Source organism: Tenrec ecaudatus, chromosome 2 (assembly GCF_050624435.1).
Source record: "Tenrec ecaudatus isolate mTenEca1 chromosome 2, mTenEca1.hap1, whole genome shotgun sequence".
NCBI classification, from domain to species: Eukaryota; Metazoa; Chordata; class Mammalia; order Afrosoricida; family Tenrecidae; genus Tenrec; species Tenrec ecaudatus.
The window spans coordinates 111,245,724-111,264,825 of record NC_134531.1 but is presented as its reverse complement, the minus strand read 5'-3'; the positions used below and the strand labels follow the sequence as shown (position 1 = coordinate 111,264,825).

At 38.9% G+C, this 19,102-nt stretch overlaps 1 protein-coding gene across 2 annotated transcripts in view; it reads right to left on the bottom strand.

Annotated features, from left to right (window-relative positions):
• The window catches only part of MAN2A1 (mannosidase alpha class 2A member 1), a 209,545-nt gene that overhangs the window by 156,438 nt on the left and 34,005 nt on the right, over nt 1-19,102 (bottom strand). For both annotated transcript variants that reach the window (XM_075541370.1, XM_075541371.1), the window contains exons 2-3: nt 18,443-18,700; nt 15,148-15,292 (exon numbers count right to left, since the gene is read on the bottom strand). In XM_075541370.1, coding sequence (XP_075397485.1) covers nt 15,148-15,292; nt 18,443-18,700 — 403 coding nt within the window. The remainder of the gene's footprint in view (nt 1-15,147; nt 15,293-18,442; nt 18,701-19,102) is intronic.

The window sequence follows — 19,102 nt, the reverse complement described above, 5'->3', positions numbered from 1 at the left end:
AGGAAATACACAATTTTCCTCTGGTTCCTTATGCTTCCTCCACCCCCACTGTCATGAACCTAGTCCCACCTTTCACTTCAGGCTAGACTGGAGCAGGAACACTGGTAGAGATAAGAGGTCAGGACTCAGGGAATCCAGGTCATTGATAAGCTCAGGAGCAGAAATCATTGTAGCGATACCAGGAGGATAGGGGGAGAGTGGGAAGAGGAGGGACCAAACGGGAACTGATCACAATGATAGACACATAACCACACCCCATACTAGGAGGAGGAACAACAGGAACCCTTGGGGAACAAAGACAGCAGTTGGTGTAACGTATGAAAATAGTAGTAATTTATAATTCATCAAAGGGTCACAAGGGTGGGAGGGAGAAAAGAGGGAAAAAAGAGGAGCTGATACCAAGGGCTCGAAAGAAAGTAAATGTTTAGAAAATAATGATGACAACATATGTACAAATATGCTTGATACAACTGATGTATGGATTGTTATAAGAGCTGTACGAGCCCCCAATGAAATGATCTTTTAAGGTCTTCGAGATGTTTATCCATTTAGTGTGCTGAGAACACTGTATTAAAATGGATAATAAAATAGCCAAGTGATAACAAAAAAACTTTATTACTGCCTTTTGTCTTAAGTATCTTTATAAAGCTAATCATTTCTTGTTTGGGGGTTTGACCTGAGAATAATACCAGTAAATTACAAACTGCAACACTATATATGGTACTTATTACTAACAAAGGGTGTATTCACAGAAAAAAGTGCAGCTCCTCTGCTCCCGCAGTCATCCTAACTTGAATTTATATAAACCCAAGACTACCTGTATACTACACCACATAAACATTATACTAAAATGCAATCTTCCTTAGACCCCACCGCAAAAAAAAAAAAAAGAAAGAAAATCATAACTCATTGAGTCAATTCCAGCTCATAGTGACTCTCCTATGGAGCGGCTGATGGTTTCGAACTGTTGACTTCAGCAATCACAGCCCAACAAAAAACTGCTACATCACCAGGGCTCCTTATTTAGGCAGTGAATCTTAGACATACTGGTTATCACAAATTATAATTTACTATCCAGATAGATCCAGTCTACGCCTTAGAGAAAATGAGTGCTATTCATACTCAGTAAATTACGATTACAGCATGTGGGATGAATGGATTTTATCAATAGCTATCATAATGCTTAATGTAACATGATAGATATCACACTGCTAGATGAAGCTGAACCCACCTATTCCTAAATTACATGTACATCTGTCTGTACCAGGCTTCTTTTACAAGTGTAACAAGGACTATGAAAAGTATTTAAATGACACTATTGGAATTATCAAGGAGCCCTGGTGGCACAGTGGGTTACTTATTGGGCTGCTAACCACAAGGAGAGCGGTTCTAATCTACCAAATTCATCAGCCCTTCTGAGGGAGAAAGATGTGGCTTTCTACTCCCAAAAACCTACTAGGACAGTTTTAGCCTCTCCTATCAGGTTGCTGTAAGTCAGAGAACTCGGCTTCATAGCAGTGAATTGGTTTTGTATTGCTTAATGAGAATTATCACCTCATAGCAATCCTATAGAATAGAGCAGAAGCATCCCTTTGGACTTTCCAAGAGTTTAAATCTTTACAGGAACCAACAGTCTCTCATTCTCCCAAAGAGCAGCTGCTGGATTGAAACCCTCCAATTTATAAGTAGCGGCCCATTCGCAGCCCACTATACCACCCGATCAAGTGAGTGTAGTTTTCCATGTTGTTGTTTATTAAAAGCAACCATCTTTAAAACATCATACAGCCTTTCATTTAAATTTTAACAAAGGTCGAAACTAATTTTTTAATTATTTAGCTATTAAAGAGTTATGATCAGTGGAATGCCTCTAGAAGTAATTATAAAACCTCCAACAATCTAGCAAAAACAAGCCAAGCTTAGAAGGAGTAGCCTTTACAAAAACTGGTAAGTAAAACTTTTCTTGTTTTTGTTTTTCAAGAAAAGTTACTTATTTTATCAGTTATTAATTTGTTACGAACTAATGGTTTCAAAACTGGTTCTGAAACTAATGGTCTCAAAACTGGTTCATCACAGGAGTTTTCATTCAGAAATCAGTGACTGATCACAGTAATCCATTTTGCCTTCAACACTTCATTTGCCCCTCAACAATCAGGCAGATGTGTCAAAGATATTTACACGAGACAAAATACAAGCTCAGAGATGTCAAGTTAAAAGCCTTCCATAAAACTCATCTATAATAGCTACTAATATCACTACAATATAGCACAATTAATGAAGAATGAACTAAAAGATAGCCTCTTGCAGTTTTCAATATTGAGTAATATAACAGTAAATTAGCTTTTATTGCTCTTATACAATAGAGTAATCAAGTATTTCTTTTTTACACTGAATTGGATCTTGCTTCTTATAAATTACAGTAAAACTACAATTGTATATTAGCATGAGACCAATCAGACACAGTATTTTATGAGAAGTTGCATGGGATGAATTTTCATGTCATAAAAATATATTCCTACCTCTAGATTCAATAATTTTAGGACATTGAGTTGCAAACTGATTTACTTAAGTGGTCAATTTACAGCCTTTTTCTTTCCACTGAATACACTTCGAAATTGAACCAAGGCCTGAAAAATATTAAGAACACATTCTAATTTGTTCTTTCTCACTCTACCACCAGCTCAAGTTGTTCTCGAGCCAATCTGGACTCAAGACGACCCTGTGTGTGTCAGAGCAGAACTGTGCTCTGCAGGATTTCTAAGGGCTGATTTCTTAGAAGTAGGTGTCCAGGCTTCTCTTCTGACGGACCTCTGGAGGGGCTCAAGCCCCCCACCCAGAATTGCACGTTTAGTTATTCACGTGATGCCATTTTTATAACAAGAGTGCATAATTAGAAGCTCTAAAAAGTGGCAGGCCTACGTGAAAATCTAATGCCACTATTGTATCATTTATTTGTTGTATATTTTCAATGGACAGGAGCAATTAAGCACATAACAATTATTCACTGGACCACCTGGGTGGGGCAAATGGCTCCTAACTAGCTTCTACTGAATTGATTTGGATATTAGAATGCATACAGAGGTGCATGGAAGAAAGGCCTGAAGGATGCCCTTCTGCAAAAACCCAGCACATATAATTGACCAAGGGAAAAATGGGCTAAAAACCTATTAATTCATTTTAGTCTTTTTAAATGTTAGATTGATCATCGTAGCTTCGAAGTCATGAAGCATTTAAAGTATGTCTAGTTCAAGGGCAGACATAGCATCAATTGAAGGTGTTAAATACAAATTATGATGGTATCTCTGTAACTCAAATAGGACGCTCATTTGACTTCTAATGTTTGTATTACATGGTAAGCCCCGCCCCATACAGTCAAAGAATTTTAAATAACATTCTGGTTGATTCCTCCAAACATGTACTAGGTATATAATAAGGAAAAACAAGAAGCCACAGCTAAGTGAAAGCAGATTCAGTATTGAAAAAAGAAACAAAATGCTGTATGGCTAGAGGAAAGGTAAATGCCTAACAGGAAGGCACAAGAGCACTTCTTAGATGTCATCATCTGGGTAGAGGGAAAGCTGGTCATTCCAAACAGAAGTAAAAGCACGTGGACAAAGTCCAGCAAGACATGAAAGTTAGTGGAGGGTGAGTGGGTTGGAAAGGGGGAACTGATTACAAGGATCCACATGTGACCTCCTCCCTGGGAGATGGACGGCAGAGAAGGGGGGGGGCGGAGGGAGACTCCGAATAGGGCAAGATATGACAAAATAACAATGTATAAATTACCAAGGGCACATGAGGGAGGGGGGAGTGAGGAGGGAGGGGAAAAAAAAGAGGACCTGATGCAAAGGGCTTAAGTGGAGAGCAAATGCTATGAGAATGATTGGGGTAGGGAATGTGCGGATGTGTTTTATACAATTGATGTATGTATAGGTATGGATTGTGGTAAGAGTTGTATGAGCCCCTAATAAAATGTTTAAAAAAAGACATGAAAGTTAGTGTCCATCTCAGGGAGCAGACAGGTCCTGGGTATGACTGGACGGCAACACACACAGGGGGGATGGAGGGAGAAGTGTGGAGGCAGATTCCTGAAAGCTTTCTAATGTAGTCTTGTTATTTCTTGCTGAAAATATTTGAGGAAAGACGTTATTAGGTTTTCTCACCTTTGCTTTCAGAAGTAGATGTACGAACAGTGAAGGATAGACTAAAAAGAGTACCCACGGAAAAACAGGAAATGAGATCACTAAAAGAATTTTGCTTTAAAAAATTGGCTAAGGCCCATAATGCACATAGAAACGGGGAATAAGAGACTAGGGAGGCATAAAGAACAGTTTAGAAAGTGATGCAAGCTTTCAGGAAAAGTCAAAGTCAAGGCTGTGGTTTTCCAGATCTGTTCTCAAGGATCTCTTTTAAAGTATTTAAGATCAAAGGTGTCACTCTGAAGATTAAGGTACACCTGACCCTACCTGAGCCATGGTATTTTAATCACCTCATGTGCATGCAAAAGCTGAATAATAAATAAGAAAGACTGGCAAAGAAATGATACATTTGAATTATGGTGTCGGCCAAGAATACTGCAAGTATCAAGGACTGCCAGAACAACAGTCTGTTTTGGAAGAAACACAGCTGGAGTGCTTCTCAGAATGAAGGATGGAGAGACTGTGTCATGTACTTCAGAAATGTTACCATGAGGGACCAGGCCCTAGACATCATGCTTGGTAGAAGGTCAGCGAAAAAGGAGACCCCTCAAGGAGATGGACTGATATGTGGCTGTAACAGTGGGCTGGCTCCATTATAGAAAGGACCGTGAGGATGGCACAAGATGGGGCTATGTTTTACTCTATTATATTTATACAAATATATTTATACAAAGGCTTATTATAAGTCTGAACTGACCTGACAGTACCTAACAACAGCAATAAAGACAAATCTGATTTTTTTCTCTCTCTTTTTTAATGCTTTTGAACTCAGCTTTCCAAATCCTATAACCTTTTTTCAGGTGATGCAGTGTCCTATGACAGCTTTCTAAGCATATCATCTTCACTCCCGTTAAGTTGCTTGAGATACAGCACTTTTTGAATCGTGTAAGGTGCTGTCACTGGAAATTTCATCCCACAGCACAAGCAGCCATTTGCATTACTGTGAGGACAGCTGGAGTTTTGTCCACCCTGAAGCTGTACCAGTGTAATAGGCAACTGTGACCCCTTATTATATTGCTTTCCCAGTGTCCTTTGAAAGACCTACATACCTTGATACCTGATACCTGCACTTGTGAGATCAAATTCCAAAATAATTTCTACAGCTGTGAAGTAATCTCAGGGTATGTAAGGTATCTATTCAACCTTATGGTCATGCAAACACTGGACAAACTTACTAGTTTCTAGAAGAAATTATATTTAAAAACTGGGAAATGTTGCTCCTAAATCACTTTATAATTAGGAAAAATGTATCAATGAAGAAAACCACTCACCATCTCATGTACTAATGTAGTACTTAAGGACAGCACATCCATTTCAATAAGCAAAGAACAAAAGAAAAATATCAGAACCGGGGAAAAGGACAGACAGAAAATAGTGCAGTTTAAGTTGTCTATTTTTATAAAATGCTTAATAAGGTCATTTTTATGATTAATAATACTAAAATAGGCAACATTTGGCTTGAATACACTTAAAAGACATGCCTCTCAGATGTTCTGCCCCTCGTTTCAGAAAGTGGTACCCACAATGGACATATTAAATAATGGTTGAGTCCTGGCTCCAGAACCAGGTATCCTAGGTTCAAGTCCAGCTCTTCCACTGATGAGTACCACGACCTCTCTGGAGCCTCTGTTCTCTTATTTGTGAAATGAGGATACCATAAAGGTAGCATGAGGAGTCGTTGTCACCTAGTGCCTTCAAGTCCATTCTGACTCACATGCTATCGAGTAGAACGACTCCATAGTTTCCTTAGCTGTAATCATGGAAACAGACATGAGACCCCCATCCAGCGTTCTCTTGAAAAGAATATTCTAAAGAGCCATGTTACCACTTCCATAACCACGAAGCTTATCAGAGAAAATTCAGAGAGCCGAGTTAAATTTGAATTTAACTTGGAGGAATAATTTTTTATTATCAGCATGTATATAGCATACAATATTTGGGATATACATATGCTAAAAATAATGTATTGGATAGAAACGCAAACTTAACTGAGCATGATGTATTTTTATTTGCTAAATCTTACAACCCACGAACGTGCTAGAACCCACAAAGCGAGAAGAAACGAAACGTTTCTTATGAAACAGCGCAGTTTATGTAAAGGACGTGGGTTTGGGAATGAGGTGAACCTGAGCTTCAAGTTGTCAGTCTCTGCCAACTTAAAACTGACTGATCTTGAACAAATTAGTGTAAAATACCTTGGCCTCCTGGAGCTAATGATACAATGGTTAAATTCTCAGCTCGTACCTAAGAGGTAGAAGGCCCAAATCCAGCAAGTTTTTCCCACAAGGACAGACCTGGTGACCCATGGGGCAGTTCTACGCGCGTGTGTTCACTATGACTCAGAATTGACTCCGCAGCACTAATGGAATCCTTGGTCCCTCTGTCCCCAACTGCACGTAATAACAGAGCAGGCAATGAATGCTAGCTTTCAGTTCTTCCTTGTACTACTATGGCTCTAGCAACTCAAACTTCCCATCACAGCAGTCCAAACCAAAGAACCCACATTAACTATTGTTGCAACTAAATGGAAGAAAGCATTCCACATTCGAGGAATGTCCACATACAAGCCTCTCCTGACCTACCATCCCACTCCAATCTGACTCAGTCACCAAGGTAATGCTCACCTGTACGGACGTGGTCCAACACTTTCTGGCCAGAATTGCTTTCTGTCAACCATACTTAAAATATTTGCATGGAAGTTTTAAAATAACACCACACTATGATTTCCTCACTTTGTGCTTTCACAACCTTTTTCAGAGTAAGGATCCATAAACAAAGTATTTCATTTCTAAACAAATTATGATATAAAGCTAAATGTAAAATTACTTTCTTAAAAAAGACTTTCTTTTTAAAAAAACCCTGAAAATCTCATCATTCGGGTCAATAAAAATTCTGTAAAATGCAATGCCTAAAAGAAAATTATTTTCCAGCTTGACTCAAGGGCCTAGCTCTTCCTACTATTTTATAGTCATACCACATGGGGGATTATTTTCTAATATTCATTTTACAAATTATTTAACTAACAATATGCTGTCCAACATTGCATTTAGCATACCTTATCTTCTCTCTACACACTGTGATTTCTTCGAAGAAAAATTAACTAAGTATTTCAGCAGTTTAACTAGTGGGAAGCAAAGAATTAAGATTGTAGATACAAAGGTACTGTAATTGTGTTTTACTCAGCTTATTAAATACAACATGAACATGTATCAATCAACTAACATTTAATTTCATGGTCTGTGATTCAAAACTTTCCAAAACATAACAGTATAAAGTTATCAGCCTTACTTAATAATTTTTTTCCAATTGTGCTTTAACTCATGTGAATCACATGTGTAAATATCATGTGGCAATTGCTATATGTCTTTAAATTAGAAGAAAACATAATTCAGAATTTTAGTAAGATGCAAATGTAATTTGAAATCCATCTTTTCTTGATGGAATATTACCAAAATGGTACAAAAAGAATATCCACATATGTACAAATCAAGAAAAATTCTCTATGTTAAGGGCATAAATACAGGAAACTTTTTAAATCCTATTTTAAATATTTCTATCCTCAACCGACAAAAATTCAGAACTGAGCTAAAGCTTACTTTAAATTGTTGTTGCAGAAAAGGCAAACAAGTCTCTATAAATCTCATTTAGAAAGTAAATTGCCTAATTACACATTCATTTAGAAGTATTATACAAAGATTTCCCATTACTGAGTCACATCTTGACTTGGAATGTACGTGCACATACTTTTTCTCTTTTTCAAAATCTTTTGCAAGAGTGTTTTTTCATGGTCTGAATGAGTCTGTTTTTCATACAACAATTTACTTCATCTAAAGTCGACTTTTATTAAGGAGTGATAGTAAAAAAATTAAGAAAGTCTGCAGGTTCTTTTCTCTATCATTTTGCCAGGTGGCAAAAATTGTTTTCTTTTCTTAAAAGACCTATTTTCTGACAGTTATTCTTTCCTCAAGTGGAGAAGGGCTTCAGGGTAAGGGTCATTAACATCTTTTACAAAGACAAAGAGATTCAACTGTTGTTGCTAGGATACCAGCAGACCATTCATTTATTGAAGTCAGGAACAGTTATTAGGGATGTCTTCCCACAAAACAACATTCTAACTACAGTAAGAACCCTAAAGTGAAAAAAAATGTAAAAAGCACAGGCAACTGCCCATGAACAGCTAGTAACAGCTGTTGTTCATGGTAACATTACAAAGTGCATCTAAAATGAGGCATTGCCTAAAGGAATAGAAAAAAAGTAGAAGGGAAGTTGAAGTGTAGGCCATCAAAACAGTCAAATATTTCAGTTGAGTCTTTAAGAGTCATTAAATTCATGTGCTCATTTGCTGCTGATTTAATCAAATGTCTGGGCTACAATTCTGTGTCAGTTAGGAGATCTCGGCCTACACAAATGGTTATGGATCAATCAGCTGCGACAGAAAGGCTGGCAGTTTGAGTCCACCAAGAATCACTTCAACAGAAGGCCAGTGTCCTAGTTCCCCATGGAGCAGAGTTCCACTCTGACAAAGCATCTGGTGGGGCTGGGGGATTATGCCATGAGTCATTTCAATTTGACAAAGAGTGGTTTGGTGAGGAGCTGATATCAAGGGCTCAAGTAGAAGGCAAATGTTTTGAGAATGATGATGGCAACAAATGTACAAATGAGTTTGACATAATGGATGTATGGATGGATTGTGAGAAGAGTTGTACAAACCCCCAATAAAATGATTTAATAAAAAATAAAATAAAATTTTTAAAATGTGGTTTGGTGTTGTTAGTAGGTGACAGTTACCACTCTGGGTACTAAAGAGACACGTTGGCTAGGAAGAGAGAAGTGCCAGCCCTCAGTGAACAGAAGTGCCATACATTCGAGGGGGTACTCATAAAAAAAATTATTTTTTCAAAGCTATGTATTTAAATATTTTTACAAAACAACCTATCACTTTCAAAGTACTCTCCATTATACTTAATACATTAGTCAAATCTGCAATTCCATTCTTAGAAATATTTTTCAAACTCGTCTTGTTGGATGGCTGACAGCACTTCCCTCGCTTTTTTCTTCACCTCTTCTAAGTCATCAAATTGCTGTCCTTTCATGTCCCTCTTCATTGGCAGAAACACAATGAGGTTGCACAGAGCGAGATCAGGTGACTAAGGTGCATGGGGCAAAAGGGGCATGCTGTTTTTTTCTCCGAAAAGTGGCACACTGAGATGGCTGGGTGAGCAGGTGCACTGTCATGGTAGCAAAATCAGTGACGTCTGCCACAAATCAGGACGTTTTCTGTCACAAACTGTTACAAAATCTTTTCAGAACCTCTAAATAGAAAGCTTGATTAACAGTCTGACCTTGTGGAAAGAACTCTAAATGCATCATGAGTCAACATTTTTGTCCATTTGGGAAGTTGACAGATGTACAGAATGAGGTTTGTCATCAATTAACATTTTTACCTTTTCTGAAATGAGAAAAACATTTAGACACGTGGGTTTTACCCACAGTGCTGTCCTTATAAACTGTGTTCAACATCACAACAGTTTGTGTGAAATTTTTCCCAAGCAGGAAACAAAATTTCACAGGGAAACAGCTTTCCCAAAATAATTCACTGTGACCAGAGAGAACCTTCCTAGGCAACGCCACTGGGTGCACTAACTCAGCAAGTTGCTTGATGCTCACCTACTGGGAAAATGTGTATCACAAAAGGTCTGCCCAGCAGAGATTTTTTCTTTTTATTTTTTTTGTACCCTCTTCGTAGGTGAACGTGTTGAATATTGTTATGTGCAGAGAGAAAGCTGGGGAGGGGTCGAGACATGAAAGGCCTCACATACACGTTGCTGTTGTTGACATCAAATTATTTCCAACTCATACCAACTCTATGTACAATAGAAACAAACACTGCCCATTCTTACAGTTGTCATGTCTGAGCCCAATGCTGTTGCCACTGTGCCAGTGCATCGCCTTGAAGGCCTTTCTTTCGTTCCTCCGTTTCAATGCCCTTTTGTTTTAGCAAGCATGAAGTCCTTCCCAAGGACTGGTGTTTTCTGATATTATTCCCAAGGTACATGAAACCAAGTCTCACTCACCATCCTGGCTTCTGACGAGCATTCTGACTACTTCTTCCGAAACAGATTTATTTGCTCTTTTGGCAGTCCACCATATTTTCAATATTCTTCACTAGCCCCATATATAAGGGACTTTCAAAAAGTTTGTGGAAGTATCTCATCTTTTAATTCCATTTCTTCATGAAAGTTTTAAAGTCTATTTTGCAATTACTATATGCCAAGTGTTAGGCAAGGAGCTAGGCAGTAAGGAAGGATGGGGTTGGGCCAGGAGACACATGTTCTCACACATTTTTTTCTACTGGGAGATTCATGTAATCCAGCCAAGAAATATTCTGGTTATATTCACCGGTGAAACCTTGACGCATTAAGAATGTCTTTGTAGTAAACAGGAGCAATTAACTTCCAAAGGTTATAGTGAGCAATAGATAACATGTTTAGAAAGCATCTGCTGGGTAAACCACAGATTTCATTAATTACAAATGGAAACAAAAGGGGAAAGGCTAATAATAAGCCTGATTTCCATGGGGATTTTGGTGGTGTTTAAACATCAAAAAGGGAAAGGAGGTGGGCTTCATACAACGCTGACTCAAGAAAATAAATCGTAAAGTATATTTATAAACTTACTATGAAGATTACACAATAGGATATCACATATCCAATTAAATAACAAGAACACATGTAAGGCACCATGATGGGCAGAAAGCTAAAGAGACTATTTCTAATAGTCCAAGTGGGTTTGCTGCTTTTTCATTCAATAAGTAAATATTTCAGAATGAGAGTTAAAAAAAATCTGCAGTCCCATAGGCAGTCTCAGGACACACAAATGAAGTATGAGCACTTCATCTCATTGACTGTGAGGCTAGCAATTAAAGATAGATAGATGTTTTTAGCACCCCTCCCCCTAAATGCACTGATACAATTTCATCCAACTGGCTTGAACAATTAAGTACTGAACTATGAGCCAAGAGGTTGACAGTATGTACCCAAGTGCGTGGTGCCTTAGAAAGTAGGCCTGGCAATTTGCTTCCCAAAGGTCACAAATTTGCCCTATGAGAAGCAGTTCTACTCTGTACACCCAGGGTCACCACGATTCCACACTTGACGCTCCAGCAACAGACAATTCAATCTAGTACACAAACAAATAAAAGGAATTTTGACTAGAAATGCTTTTCTGAATCTTCTGTATTTACATTTCAACTGGCCTTTGCTAAACATGCTACTTACTCCACGAGGTTGATCTACATTTGACTGATAAACATTATTTATCAGTAACATGGAAGTGCACAGCAGAGCTGAGGTACCTGCCTGCCTGCCTGATTCTTTCTGGCTCCAGACCTCTGAACTATCTCCCAGATGCCTGGCTATCCTGAATTCAGATTTGAAGGAACAGGTTGAAACTAAAGAGAAATAAAATGCAGAATATAATAAGAAAAGACTAAAAATATTTGTAGGAAAGGATAAGAGACATTAAGACCAATGACAAAGGAGAATCAGGAGAATATCTTCATGTGTGTGGCAATTGCTCACCACAAATTAATATAACACATAATTGATTTCATATATTTCTTGGAAATTCAAACATGCCAGTATCCATGTTCTATCTCCCAGGCTGCATATCACCCTCAACAGCAGCATTCATACTTCGTTATCTGGTGCTGCATTAACAGAAATACAACTATCGGCTCTAACAGGGTAGAAGGCTACAAGTCCAACTGCAGGGCACCAGCTCTAGAAGAAGGCTGGCCTCTCTCTGCCAGCCCTCGTCTCCTTTCAGCATCTGAGGATCCAGCATCCCTTAAACGTATGTCTGTGTTTGGACATCAATCTTCCTCTGGGTCGAGAAGGTTCTCAATGCAGAGTCCTCAAAGGATGCGCTCCACTCCCAGCTCTTCTCCCTCTGCGACAGTCACAAAGAGAGACTGCCACAAGTTCTTCCTCCTCTGCTGCCTGCTCTCCCCTTCTATCCCAGGAAACTCTTTTCACATTGAATTAGGTCTGTGATCTGAGTAAGTGTTCGATCTCACCCTAGTCCCCTTAGAACTGACTGACCGACCACGTCATTACATCATGAGGCGTGATTACATATCAGGCAGAGAAAATCATTGCATAAATATCAACAAACTGAGAATCATGGCCCAGCAAAGCATATTTGGGGATTACATAATTCAATCCATGACACATACACACGCATGCACGCACGCATGCAGTTGTCAGCATTCATCCAAGTACAATGTGCAAGTTATACTGTCTTAGAAATCGCCAAAAAGGATATAATTAGAAGATAAATGAATGTTTAAAATGAAAAATAAAGACTAATTATTAGGTGAATATTTGTGCCTCTCAAAATATTGATGAAATTAAGCTAACAAATGAAAGCAAAAGAAACTCTTCAAAACAAGTCTCTGGAGAAGCAAAAAAAAAATCTTTCCCAAAAGCTACAATTCAGAAAGCATTTACTATGTGCTTGTATGTACATCAAAATATGTTTTTCAATATTTTAACCGTTTCTTCTTACCCTCGGGGAAAGAAAATGTCCCCGAAAGTTATCACATATTAACTACAATGATAATAACAAAAGCAACTACTCTTCTGCCATGTATGATACCTTTAAATCGTCATCACCCGCTGAAGTAGTTAATATCATTGTAAATCTCCAGGTGAACAATGCCTGACTCTGGAGGAATTAAGTAATCAGTCATTAACTAACAGTAACGGAGCTGGGACTCAAACCCATGCCCCACTGACATTTACTCTGCATCTCCATCTTAAAGATTCACTCTTACCCATGAGCCCTCTGTCTTCCAAAATATAGAGCATACAAGTACTCAATACTCTTCCTGAACTTAGTACAGCCAATGTATACTACTTGTTTACCCCCCACCCCCAAATCACTTTCCTGTGGTTATTTCTTTTTTTGGGGGGTTTTGAAGATTTTATTTTATTTATTTTATTTTTTTTAACAATTTATTGGGGCTCATACAATTCTTTTCACAGTTCATACATATACATACATCAATTGTATAAAGCACATCTGTACAATCTTTGCCCTAATCATTTTTTTCTCTTTTCTTCTTTTACATTTTATTAGGGACTCATAGAACTCTTACCACAATCCATACATATACATACATCAATTGTATAAAGCACATCCATACATTCCCTGCCCCAATCATTCTCAAAGCATTTGCTCTCCACTTAAGCCCCTTGCATCAGGTCCTCTTTTTTTTTTTCCCCTCCCTCCCCTTTCCCCACTCCCTCATGTGCCCTTGGTAATTTATACCTCGTTATTTTGTCATATCTTGCCCTATCCAGAGTCTCCCTTCCCCCCTTCTCTGCTGTCCCTCTCCCAGGGAAGAGGTCACATGTGGATCCTTGTAATCAGTTCCCCCCTTCCAACCCACTCACCCTCCACTCTCCCAGCATCGCCCCTCACACCCTTGGTCCTGAAGGTATCCTCCACCCTGGATTCCCTGTACCTCCAGCCCTCATATGTACCAGTGTACAGCCTCTGCCCTATCCAGTCCTGCAAGGTAGAATTCGGATCATGGTAGTTGGGGGGAGGAAGCATCCAGGATCTGGGGGAAAGCTGTGTTCTTCATCGGTACTACCTCGCACCCTAATTAACCCATCTCCTCTCCTAAACCCCTCTATGAGGGGATCTCCATTGGCCGACACTTGGGTCTTGGGTCTCCACTCTGCACTTCCCCCTTCATTTAATATGGTATATATATACATATACATATACACATATATACACACACTTATATCGTTGTTTTTTTTGCATGATGCCTTATACCTGGTCCCTTGGGCACCTCGTGATCGCACTGGCCGGTGTGCTTCTTCCATGTGGGCATATTTGCTTCTGAGCTAGATGGCCGCTTGTTCACCTTCAAGCCTTTAAGACCCCAGACGCTATCTCTTTTGATAGCCGGGCACCATCAGCTTTCTTCACCACATTTGCTTATGCACCCATTTGTCTTCAGCGATCCTATCATGGAGGTGTGCAGTCAATGATATGATTTTTTGTTCTTTGATGCCTGGTAACTGATCCCTTTGGGACCACTCGATCACACAGGCTGGTGTGTTCTTCCATGTGGACTTTGTTGCTTCTGAGCTAGATGGCCGCTTGTTTATCTTCAAGCCTTTAAGACCCCAGTCACTATCTCTTTTGATAGCCGGGCACCATCAGCTTTCTTCACCACATTTACTTGTTCACCCACTTTGACTCCAGCCGTTGTGTCGGGAGAGTGAGCATCATAGAGTTACAATTTAATAAAAGAAGGTATTCATGCATTGAGGGAGTGTTTGAGTAGAGGCCCAAGGTCCTTCCGCCACCTTAATACTTGACCTATAAATATAGACACATAGATCTATTTCCCCATCCTCCTATATATATTTGCATGTACATGTCTTTGTCTAGACCTCCATGAATGCCCTTTGACTCCTAGCTCTTTCCTCCATCTCCCTTGACCTTCCTCCTGCCCTACTACCTGTGGTTATTTCTTACCACACAAGAACTGCCCTTTAATGACACAAACTGATGAATGGAAACACCAAAATCCAACAATACATATAAGGAATACGCTAGTGTGAAATGTCAAGCAATGGTTCAAAAATTTGGATGTGGCCTCTCTCGGATTCTCATTTAAGCATGCTGTGTTTAAAGGGACATTACCCAAACCCTCTGCCATCAAACTGACTACTATTCACAGGGACCCTCTCTGGACTTTCCGAGACTGCCAATCTTTACAGGAACAGAGAGTGCCCCTTCTTCTGTAGAGCAGCTAGTGGCTCTGAACCACCCACTTTGTAGCTAGCAGCCCAATGCCTAATCCACAGTGCCACCAGGTTCTCTAAACGAATCGCTAACCTCTCATTTTGTGAAAAGCAATTTTTACCTGGGTCATTATGGGAATGAGGTACCACAAAGACTTGAAGGGGCTCAGTGTCCCATTCATCAGTTTTATAGGTAATGTCAAATCCTTGCTTCCAAACGCCACCATCTGGATTGTCAAAAGGAATCAGACTGTAAACATCCAACATCTAAAAATATAAAAGAAAAAAAGTAGTAATGATCTTGAATAAGTTTCCATAAACATTAATTTAAACTTAATGTTATTAAACGGTTGCTACAAACTACTCACTGCTATATTCTGCACATATTTTTAAAGAGAAAATTATCTTTGTAGAAGTTAACTGGAGATTTAATCATCATTTAAAAACGTAAAAATTCTACTTGTGCTACATGACCGTCCTGAAGTCCCTGATAAGTCCTCCCCTCACTCACCTGCCTCTAATAAAAAATACTTTCATGCAATTCCTTCTTCTCTTATTTCCAATACAGTGTTACAGGAACTGAGCAGCAAACAAAATTTCTGCTGAAATCAGATTATTCAGAAAATGTTTCTGAATCTTAAAATACAGTAATGTAAGTGATTTTTAATTTTATTTGTGATGTCTTCACTTTATAATTAGCCTCATACTAGGAGGATTCAAACAGCTATGAAAAAAATTTCATTTTTTCATTCATTTTTTTCAATGAAATTTTGGAAGTCCTTAAGTATATTTTTAAAATCCATATCTGATTGAAAATGTATCCTTTCAGCATATGTCTGCTTACCTTTTTAACTCTAAAAATAAAGCTCTAACAAGGGTAACTAAGTGTACCCACTTAAAAATGGAGCAATTTTTAAAAAATATTTTGATTTAACATTTAAGTATTTAAATACTGTTTAAGCTTCTGATGAAGATTTCCTTGTAACTAATAATCCACTTGGACACCAAAGAAAAAATGCTATCAAAATATATCTCTAACTTAGGCTTGGTCTTCATATGCTCTGTAATACTACATGTGAAAAAGAAAACAGCCACTCAGTCTTTTTTAAAGTTAAATTACGTTAAAATTAATTAGAATGTAGAAAAATAATCTCAATATATGAGACTTATATATTATATTTCAGAGAGAGTAAGTCAAGTATACAAGAGAATACAGAATATTTTAAAGCAATCACATGTATCTCTGGCTATGAAACTTAGGACTTTGGGAGGACGGAAGGGAAAACAATGAGGAATCAATACCAATGGCTCAAGTAGAAAGAAAATGTTTTGAACATGTTGATAGCAACAAATGTATAAATGTGTTTGACACATGGATGGATGGATGGATTGTGATAAAAGCTTTATGAGCCCCCAATAAAATGATTTTAAAAAAAGAAAGAAGGAAACTTCGGACTTTCACAAATAAAACCCTCCCAAGGGTGAGCCAATAAATCTCTGGGGAACCAGCTGGACCAGAGGATACGTTAGCAGTCTCCATTTATTATTCCTTCCAGTTCTTTCTTCAGCCCCACAGCCCTCATAGCTCTTTCCTACTCCACTGACATACCTTCCATATGCTCTACAACTCCTTTTTGAAATAGAAAAAAAAACCAACAAAACTGTCCTATGGTTCTCGTAGCCTGGGCTGGTAACTACGATGCCAGCAGTTCGAAACCATCCACAGCTCCATGGGCGAACCATGAGACTTGCCACTCCCGTAAAGATTTACAGTCTCAGAAACTCAGAGGCAGTTCTTCTCTGTCCTAGAAGGTGACTGTGAGTCAGAACCGACTCATGGGCAGAGAGAGCAAGAATGAGGTGCTTAAAAGTTACTTAATTAAATTCTAAACAAAACCAAGCCAAACAGAAACAGGTCTCCTTGCAGTGGACAGCATTCCAATCCTACGAGTCTGGTCACACATTAGCTGCTGTGGTTGCAGGAGCAAAACATGGTCAGCTCTGCTGTTCCCAGCTCTTGGCTTGGCCTGTCAGCCATGGTCTCTAGCTTGTACCTTGTCCTATGCCCTGAGGAGTTACAGAAAAGCCCTGCTCTATAGCAAGGCCAAAACCAACTCATTTTATTTGACTTTAAAATATTCACCCCTGAGGGTCCTCCCATCAAGTTCCAGTTTCAGGTCTAAGGTTAAACACAGCCCTCTGCTAACTGGCAGAACAGAGCTATGTGAGCGACACAGCTTGAGTACAAAAAAGGCAAGGTCCGTTCTGCATCTGCGGTTTAACTCCTCTGCCTTCGAGCAGGTCTATTCTGTAACACAGCGGGTCACACCACCTGGGTCAGAATCAACTCATTGGCAATGACCTTAGCTCTGTTTTTCCTACCATACCCAATAGAAATATAACGCAAGCCAAGCATGTCATTTTAAATGTTTTAGTGAAGCTGAAAATAGGTGAAATTAAATATACATGCTAGTGTACCAAATATAATCAAAATACTATCTCAAGATAATCACTGTTAAAAAAGAACATTTCAAGAGCCTTTTGGGTTTACTATGTCTTCTGGTGGTCAAATGGTTACACACTAGGCTGTGATGGCAATGGTTGGCAGTTCAAAACTGCAAGTAGTTCCTTGGGAAAGACTAGGCTTTCTTTCTATTATGGTTAACAGCTAGTCTCAGCAGCCCACAGGGGGTCACTGTGGGTCAGCACTGAGTGATGACAATGAGTTGGGTATTTTGGTTTATGTCTTCTGTACCTTACCTTACCTTCCACACCTACAGCACATCTCAATTCAAACGAAGCACTTTTCCAGTGATCACAGGCAGACGGTGGCTTCCATGTTGGAGGGCACAACTCTAAATTTCCTTCTCCCTCACACCAAACACTATTCCAGAAGAAAACAAAACCCTACACTGTTTGAGGGCTATACTGGTGTCACAGTTAAACAGCAGGGTTTTCTCTTACTTGCCAAAGAAGTGAAAACAATCTTTGACTAAATTTAAACCACCAAAGGTTTTCAACAATACAGAAATAAAACTTGAAATGTATTAAAAAAAAAAAAAAAACTCCCTTCACAGAACTGTAAAATAAGGACAAAAATAAGATCCATAGACTTTTATCTGTTAATGACTACTCACCACTGACCGACCAACAACCACAGCCCTGGAGTGGATTTCAACTCACAGCGACTCTCTATATGGGGTCCTGAAACTGTAAATCTTAATGGGAGCAAAGAGAGCTTCCTCATTCTCCTGATTAATGATCACATGACTAATCAAATCACTATACAAAGAAAGAGTAATTAGAACCCAAAATGTTTAAGTGACTTAGGAGTTCAAATAGATAGTGAATCAATTCTTTGGGAAGGGGAAATGTTTTTAAGCCCAGTGATTGTGTATTAATAAATGCATACATCACCTGTACATCAGAATTCTGGCTTCCACTCTGTGAAGCAAACGGACAGTCTTTGGGGTCGATTGCGAGGGAGGACTGCTGTGGTGACAGGAGATGCGAGCCAGGGCCGTGACTGAAATTGCCTTGTGAACTTTTCGGACCATCCTCCACAGACTCACTCAAATTGATGACTGAGTCTCTAATATTTGAAATGATCTCATTATTTTCAGCTAGCAAACGCTCCAAATGGTCTATTTTTTCTTGCAACATTGAGAGCTGGCCCTACAATAAAGAAGAAAAAGGCAGCTATATGAAACTCTAATATAGCACTGCTGAGGCAAACACATTTTTTTTTTTAATTATGTGCCTGCCCAAGAAGGCAGCCACTCACCCTTCACTCTCCACTTTTATAAGTGGGATCGCAGAAAGCATGAACAGCTGGCAGGGTTGAAACACCAATTCACAGCGAAAATCTTTTCCTTGGCTACAATCTTTGTTTAATCATATTTAAAAATGTGCAACAAATACACCAAAAATTTGGAGTTTATTCCTTATTATAAAACTCACCCAATGCCAGCCTCTGGAATCATTAAATACAGTGATAGCAGATTATACTCAGGTATGAAATAGTCCATTTAAGCATAACTGATCCTAGTTCCCTATATACTCATGTATAAGCCAGGT